At 47.6% G+C, this 8,722-nt stretch overlaps 1 protein-coding gene across 1 annotated transcript; it reads left to right on the top strand.

Moving 5' to 3' along the window:
- The first annotated feature begins 2,244 nt into the window (after nt 1-2,244).
- Nucleotides 2,245-7,205, top strand: Gdf9 (growth differentiation factor 9). The gene is given in 3 exon segments (XM_005350095.3): nt 2,245-2,420; nt 2,422-2,633; nt 5,930-7,205. Coding segments are annotated over 3 exon segments (1,317 nt in total). The 3' UTR covers nt 6,859-7,205.
- The last annotated feature ends 1,517 nt before the right edge of the window (nt 7,206-8,722 follow it).

Here is an 8,722-nt window from a genome sequence, read left to right as displayed (position 1 = left end):
CGGATCTCTGTGAGTTCGAGACCAGCCTGGTCTACAGAGCTAGTTCCAGGACAGGCTCCAAAGCCACAGAGAAACCCTGTCTCAAAAAAACCAAAAAAAAAAAAAAAAGAAAAATCCAAAAATAAAATAAAATATGTATTTTGCCTCTTGGCTATGACTTAGCTGAGGAGCACAACCCAGAGCAAAAACAGTTGAAGAGGCAGAACCTGAAAAACTAAGTCCTGGACCCACGTGTAGTGAGTGAATAGGAGGACGGTGGAGCATTTCCTCGAGTGGAAGGGGCTCACAGACGCTGAGAATACTTGGGAGCCAGAAGATTTAGATTGTCCAGAATTAATTGAAGCATTTCTTAGTTTTCAAAAAGCTGGTAATGAAAAAGATGGTACAGAAAGGAAATCTTGTCTGACAGTGAATCCGATAAGAGCAGATCGAAGAAGGAAAGAGCTGCTGCCGACAAACCCAGGGACTTTGCCAGGGCTCTTGATCGTGAATGAATAACCGGTGCCACAGACAGCAGTGGAGAACCAGTGTTTCTCACAGAACAGAGGCCTCAGATGAGGCGGACTTGGTGCTGGCAAAGGAGACTGTGACATGAAGTGTCCTGATTGTCATCGCCTTTAACGAGAGGCTAACGTGACATTCTTGTTTGGAAGATGAGGCGCAATAATTGTACACACACACACACGTACAATCTGGGTCTTACATTTTTAATTACTAGTGTGGAAAAATGGCATTCTAATGAAAATCAAGTTTGATGTGCTGGTTTTGAAAGTATCGAGAGTAGTTAGGATATTTTTGGTCTCTGTTCTGCTTCAAAAAGCATTGATTCCTTTGAGCAAATAAAAGCTTTCTGTAGTTGCTTCCTTTAGATAAAATATGTATTCTGTGTGCAAAGGGCATGGGTGCATTGAGTACAGGTCAGAGGAACCTGTAGGAGTCTCCTCTCCCCTTCTGCCATGCGGATCTTAGAGACTGGATGCACGTTTGTAGGACTGAATTTTGGTCATTGGGCTTGGTGGCAAGTGCTTTTATTCTCAGAGCCATCTTCCCGTCCAGATAGATATTGTGTTTTTTTTTTTTAAAAAAATGTTATTTTCATTTTGTAGTTGGTGTTTTATATTCCTAAGGGTGCCAGAAGTGGAGTCACAGGCGGTCATGAGCCACATAGTTTGTTCTGGAAGAGTAACCACTGCCCTTAACTGCTGAGCAATCTTTCCAGTCCCTGGATGTTGTATTTTTAAATTGGTCAAGATTAAAGGTGATGTCCTCTTTTTAAAAATAATTTATTTTTATTATTTTATGTGCCTTGCTGTTTTGCCTGCATGCAATCTGTGTAAAGATGTCTGGTTTTGGAGTTACAGAAAGTTGTGAGCTACCATGTGGGTGACTGGGATTTGAACCCAGGTCCTCTGGAAGAACAGTCAGTGCTCTTTAAGGACTGAGCCATCTCTCCAGCTCCGTAATGGCCTCTTTTAATTTTGAAATGGGGTCTCCATAGTATGTAGCCCTAGCTTTCCTAGAACCCTCTCTGTAGACCAGACTGGTCTTGAACTCATAGAGATCCACCTGCCTGTACCTTCCGAGTGCTGGGATTAAAGGTGTGAATCACACCTGCAACCCCCCCCTCCCCCGGCCGCCGCCATGTCTTCTTTTAAAGCACACTACGAGTAACTGTTGTCCTATGCCAAATTTCCATGCCCCTGGAAATGTACTAAGGCCCCTGGTCAGGCTGAACAGCCTAACGTCACTCTGGAATTTCTGTACTCATCGTGACTTCCTGTGTTCCCAACTCACTGTGCAATATGTAACCAGTTAGTACTAAGGCTGTGGAGATGGTGAATCAAGAGAAAAAAAAAAACAAACCTATTATTTCTGCAGTTACGTCTCCAGCCCTAAGATATTTTGTTTTATAATTCTGCGGGTTTCTCTTGGGTTCTCAGCTGTGTGAGTAGTCTATGAGGGTGATAATACTTGGTGGGTTTGAAGTAAATGTCAGGGAAAATGGAAAAAAGCTAAGTAGACAAATCTGCACCTAATGAGAGCAAATTGTATAAAAATGTGCTCACAGCTGACTCATAGAGTGATGAAAAATGGTCTACAGCTAGGCATCCTTGAGGTCTGATTGCAGAAGTGAAGCTGGTCCTCCACACCTAGATTTTATTTAAGGACAACACCAGGGCTTTCCCAGTCTTTAGAAAGAAGACCTGCGTGGGGAGATGCATTCCTTCCTAGTTCTCCCAAGCCATGGCACTTCCCAGCAAACTCCGGTTTGGATTTTGCTGCTTTGCCTTCCTCTGTCTTCTTACTAGACTCAGCCCTCTGGCTTCTAGGGGAGAATCCCAGACTGGAACCAGTGCAGCTTTGGAGTCTGAGGCAGATCCTCGGTCCTTGCTGCTGCCTGTAGATGGGACCGAGAGGTCCAGTCTTGCCTCCCCTTTGTAAGTCTCACAGGAGAGGTGAGGCCCCTAAGCTGCAACCTGACTCCAGAGCGCTCTACTACATGAAAAAGCTCTATAAGACATATGCTACCAAGGAAGGGGTTCCTAAACCCAGCAGAAGTCACCTCTACAACACTGTTCGGCTCTTCAGCCCCTCTACCAAGCACGAGCCAGCGCCTGGCAACCAGGTGACAGGTGGGTAAGAGCAAATTGTTCAACTGGGTGGAGAGAGGAGACAGGAGCTTCAGTGTTTCTGTTACTAAGAGAAGCCAGGCTTTGCTTTGAATTTGTTTGTTCTGAGGCAAGATCTTACCCTGTCACCCAGGTTCTACTCAAACTCTGCATCCTCCTGCCTCAGCCCTTGAGTACTGGGATTATGCAGGTTTACAGCATCACGCATTTTTTTTCTTTTGGCATTATTCTCAGTATCCAAGTCAAACAAATTAGTTCTTTTCTTTTTGAGACAGGGTTTCTCGGTATCATAGCCCTAGTTATCTTGACACTCACTCTGTAGATCAGGCTGGTCTTGAACTCTGAGATCTGCCTCTCAAGTGCTAGGACTAAAGGCGTGCACCACCGCGGCACAGCTTTAATTTTTTTCTTAAGTTCTTGAATTCTTTTTTGGTGTGGTGGTGCTAAGGATCAAATAGGGTTGTGGGACTCACACATGCTAGCTAAGCCCTCTGTTACTACATCCCTGGGCAGGAGCGCTGATTCTACTGTTTGCTTGGTGTGTGTGTGTTGTTAGCTTAAACCATCATCAGCTAAGAAACTAGTATGCTTGGGCAGTGGTGGCACAGTTTTAATCCAGCACTCAGGAGGCAGAGGCAGGCAGATTCTTTGAGTTCAAGGTCAGTCTGGTCTACAGAGCAAGTTCCAGGATAGTCAGGACTACACAAAGAAGCCCTGTCTTTTAAAAACTGTAAAAAGAAAAAAATTAGCCGGGCGATGGTGGCGCACGCCTTTAATCCCAGCACTCGGGAGGCAGAGGCAGGCGGATCTCTGTGAGTTCGAGACCAGCCTGGTCTACAAGAGCTAGTTCCAGGACAGGCTCCAAAACCACAGAGAAACCCTGTCTCGAAAAACAAAACAAAACAAAACAAAAAAATTAGTATGATAGATTTTTGTTTTGTTTGAACTTTCCCTCCTCCTCTCCCTCCCTCACCCCTCCCTCCCTCCCTCCCTCCCTCCCTCCCTCCCTCTCTTTTGAGACTGACCTCAAAACTCGCAGTGACCCCGCCTGCCTTAGTGCTGGGGTTACAGGCCTGTAACAGCACACTAGCTCAATATGTCAAGGCTAGAGGAGTAATGTCTTGAAAGACCAGGGAAGGAGGGGAGGAGGTGGAAATTTTTAATAAAAAAAAAAATAGCTAGCACCTCTTTCTATTCTGCCAAGCTGTTGGCCTAGCATTGTGCTGAAACCTTGCTTTGAGCCAGTAGTGGCCGTGATGAATGGGACATTTCCCTCTCGCTTGGTTTCCTGTGAGAGGAAAGTTTCAGTCTCCATCTGGCACAGTACAAACTGTATGGCTGAGATATAGCACAGTTTACATTGAGTGTGCCAGATGCCCGGAGTTTGACCTCCAGAAGTTAAGCAGGGCATAGTGACACGTGACTTTAATTCTAGCCCTCAGGGGGCAGGGGCAGGCTGATCTCCGAGCTCAGAGCAGAGCCAGCTGGGTCTACCCAAAGAGTTCCAGAACAGCTTGGGCTACCCGACGAGACCCGTCTCAACAATAAAAACAACAATAACAAAAAATCCCCAAACCTCAAAGTGTTAGTCAACAATGGGAACAGGGTGGTGGTGACACACGCCTTTAATTCCAGCACTGGGAGGGGAGGCAGAGGCAGGCAGACCTCTGTGAGTTCAAGGTCAGCCTGGTCTACAGGGTGAGTTTCAGGACAGGCTCCACAGCTACAGAGAAACCCTGTCTTAAAAAACCAAAAACAGCGGGAACAGTTTGGTAAGAAAGAGTGGGGGAGGATTTAAAACCAGCAATGAAAATGCAGGGCTTTTGCGATGGCGTTGTGGGTGAAGGCTTTTCCCACCAATCCGACAGCCTTAGTTCAGTTCCCAGGCCCCACATGTTGGAAGAACCAAGTCCCACAAGATGTCTTTCTACCTCCATACGTGCGCCACAGAGTGTGTGTCCATTAACTACCCCCACACACATACTCCTGAACACACACACACCGCGGCCACCAGTTCACAGTGTAAGGAAAACCATCATGACTATACAGGGCGTCTGTTGAAAGCCCCCCTTCCTCCCGCTGGAGTCTTAGCACCCCCATTTGTTTCCAATCTCACGTGGCAGTCAGATGTTCTCAATTGACGAGCTTCATCCAGGCCCATTGAGTGTTGCTTCTGATGGTCTCCTGGCTGCGGCGTCAGTGGGGATGCCACCAAAGGGAGACATTCTTCTCACCTGCCTATGTTGGAGCGAGCTGTTGGGTCTAGAACTGGGATGTAATGATAGTCTCTTGCTTTACCTCTCCAGGAAAGCTGATCTCACTTTTATGGAGACAAAATGTATTTGCATGTGTGGATTGGGAGTGGGGTCATGTCTGGAGGTCAGAGAAAGGCTTTCCAAAGTTGGATCTCTCCCTCCACCATGTAGATCCTAGGGTTCAAACACAAGTTCTCAAATGGAGCAGCGATCCTCCTGACTGACTGAGCTCTGAGCTCCACTCAACTGCTCTACACTCTCAGACAGGCCAGGCAGGCCGCCTAGAACTCAGTCAGTAGTCAAGGGGCTATTGACCTCCTGGGCCTCTTGCCTCTATCTTCTGAGGCTTCAGTCACCCCATGTGGGTGTGGGCGGTGCCTTTGTCTCGTGGAACCAGTTCAGGTTGACCTCAAATTTGCTAAGTAGCAGAGAATGACCTTTACCTCCCAAGAGAGCAGGATTATGGGTTTGGGCTACAAGGTCCAGTCTCTTGTGTCTGTGTGAGTGTGTGAGCGTGAGCGTGTCTGTGTGAGAGAGAGAGAGAGAGAGAGAGAGAGTGTGTGTGTGTGTGTGTGAGAGAGAGAGAGAGAGTGTGAGAGTGTGTGTGTGAGAGAGTGTGTGTGTGAGTGTGTGTGAGCGTGTCTGTGTGAGGGTGTGTGTGTGTGAGAGAGAGAGAGAGAGAGAATGTGTGTGTGTGTGTGTGTGTGTTTGTTTGATTGAGGCAGTCTCACCACATATCCCAAGCTGGTGCCAATCCTTCAAAGTGATCATATCACAAAAAAACCTCACCTCCCTACCCAACTCAAGGCATGACCCCAGGCCCTTGTGCATGCCAGGCAAGTGCTCTGCCCCTGAGTAACATACCCAGACCCTCTATAATTTCTTCTAAACCTCTTCTTCGCTTTGTTTTTGAGGCTTAAGGAAGTAGGGGAGGAGAAGGACAGGAAACTGCTTATGACTGACTACCAATTCTTCCATCTCACTTCCTGCTCCATCCAGTTTGTCCCCAAGCACTACTTACTGGTTGGTGGCTTCTCTTCTCAGGACCCCTGCCGATGGCGGACCTGCTGTTTAACCTGGACCGGGTGACAGCCATGGAACACTTGCTCAAGTCAGTCTTGCTGTACGCGCTCAACAACTCGGCTGCTTCTTCTTCCACTGCGACCTGTGTGGGGGACCTCGTGGTAAAGGAGCCCGAGACTTCCCGCAAGGCTCTCCTCCGGGTGCCATACTCGTTTACCTTGAAGAAACACAGATGGATCGAGATGGATGTGACCTCCCTCCTCCAGGCTCTGGTGGCCTCCAGCGAGAGAAGCATTCATATGTCTGTCAATTTTACGTGCACAAAAGACCAGGCCCCCGAGGCCGGGGTGTTTAGCATGCCTCTGTCCGTGCCTCCCTCGCTCATCTTGTATCTCAACGACACCAGTGCACAGGCCTATCACTCCTGGCATTCCCCTCACTCCTCCCGGAGGCCTTTGCAGCACCCTGGCCAGGGCAGCGTGGCCACCCAGCCTGTGCAAGAAAAGGCTGCCGAGGTCGAAAGATCTGCCCGGCACCGTCGAGGGCAGAAAACCAGCCACTTGGAAGCCAAGAAGCCACATCTTACAGCCTCCTTTAATCTCAGCGAATACTTCAAACAGTTTCTTTTTCCCCAAAACGAGTGTGAACTCCATGACTTCAGGCTGAGTTTCAGTCAGCTCAAATGGGACAACTGGATCGTGGCCCCACACAGATACAACCCCAGGTACTGTAAAGGGGACTGTCCCAGGGCGGTCAGGCATCGGTATGGCTCTCCCGTGCACACCATGGTTCAGAATATCATCTATGAGAAGCTGGACCCCTCCGTGCCAAGGCCTTCATGTGTACCTGGCAAATACAGCCCCTTGAGCGTGTTGACCATTGAACCCGACGGCTCCATTGCTTACAAAGAGTACGAAGACATGATAGCTACCAGATGTACCTGTCGTTAGCATGGGCCCGCTCCACCAACACCTTGAACCCGTTGGCAGAGCAACCCTGTGGGCTTTAGCATGCCTAGACAGAGAGCTTCACGTGACCAACCGCTCCATGTCACTCTGCACACTGTGTAAGGGGGGGAGCGTGTGTCAATGAGTGTGTTGTGGATGGGTAGCGTCTCTGGGTATAAAGGGCACAACACTGATTGTTGCCACAAACCACGTGAAATGCTGTGTGGCGCTCTTCCTTTTTCTCTTCCCATGAGTGTCTCTGATGCACAAACTCGTTAGCACAAGTCCCGAGTAGAAATGTAGCTGTGAACACTTAGTGTGCTGTGGTTTTATGTGATAGAATAAATAAATTCCTGTTTATGGCATAAAATGTATGTGTTCTACTAAAAGATCACTTTTCCTTTTTTTCAAAACAGGGTTTCTCTATGAACTCATTCTGTAGACCAGGCTGGCTTTGAACTCACACAGATCCGCTTGCCTCTGCCTCCAGAGTGCTGGGATTAAAGGTGTGCGCCACCACCTCCTAGCTGAAAAGATTACTTTCATATGCTGGTTGGAGGAGGACAGGAGGCTTTCTGATCGCCACCCTTGGCTGACTGCAGCTCTTTCTCAGAGGGAGGTGAACTTCGTTTCTGAACCCTGGTGAAGACAGAGTCAATGAGACTGTAGGTAGGGTAGATGGGCCACGTCCCCTGATTGACTTTGAGCATCATATTCTGTTCACGGTTGGCTTGTGTCAATCAGTTGAGTCACATAAAAAAAAAAAAAAACATAATGTAGTCCATTAATTTAAGGGAAATTGGTCTTTTGCTTTTCCCATGAAAATCTATTAACATTTTTTTTTTTTTTCTGAGACAGGGTCTCAACAATGTAGCCCTGGATGTCCTGGAACTCAAAATGTGAACCAGGCTGGCCTCAAACTCAGAATTTGCCTCCTAAGTGCTGGGATCAAAGGTTGTGCACCATCACACTTGGCTTCACTGCTCTTTTTGCTTTTTTAATGGGTATTGGTGTTTTGCCTGTGTGTGTGGTTGTGTGACATTGTCAGATCCCTGGAACTGGAGTTGCAGACAGTTATGAGCTGACATATGGATGCTGGGAATTGAACCCTGTCCTTTGGAAGAGCAGCCAGTGTTCTTAATCACTGAGCCATCTCTCCAGCCCCCAGTGTTCAATTAAAACGTTCTTTCTTTCTTTCACTATCTTATACGTAGGTATAATGTACCTTTGTACACCCGAAGCTTTGGTTTTACTTTGGTTACAGTTTTTTTTGGTTGTGAGACAGGGTTTCATGTAGCCCAGGCTAGCCTCAAACTCACTACACAACCCTACGTTGCCTTAAACTTCTGATCCTTCTGCCTTCGTCTCTCAGGTGTTGAGATCACAGGCATATATGTTAAGGAGTTTCTAATGTATTTGCATGTGTAGGGTGCATGTGGGCCACAGTGCACACGCAGAGATCAGAGGACAATTTCTGGAGTCCATTTTCTCTTTCCACCTTCATGTGGGATCTGGGGCTTGAATTCAGGTCTTCAGTCTTGCACAACAAGGGCTTTACCCTCTGAGCCCAGCCCTAGGTTGAAGATTTTAAAGGTATTTTTATGTGCATATTTGAGTAAGGTCTGGCCTGACAGAAGGAAGCCAAGGACCTTCTGTTGTTTCTGTTGTTTCTTTTCGTCTCCAATGGTTTGCTTTTGCCAGTCTCTCTCAGTTCGTGCCTGGACTTCTCCCAGGTGGGCTCAACTCTGCTCCTACTGAGTGACACTGGCAGTGACTGGTCTACTCCGACTGCTCTTATCTGGACCCAGGGGCTCTGTGGGGTTTTCACTGTGAAAGCAACTTAGAGGTACTGATTTCTAAAAAAGTT

This window comes from Microtus ochrogaster, chromosome 7 (genome assembly GCF_000317375.1).
Source record: "Microtus ochrogaster isolate Prairie Vole_2 chromosome 7, MicOch1.0, whole genome shotgun sequence".
Taxonomy (NCBI): Eukaryota; Metazoa; Chordata; class Mammalia; order Rodentia; family Cricetidae; genus Microtus; species Microtus ochrogaster.
The sequence above is the reverse complement of the archived record's forward strand: the minus strand, read 5'-3'. Positions and strand labels throughout refer to the sequence as shown.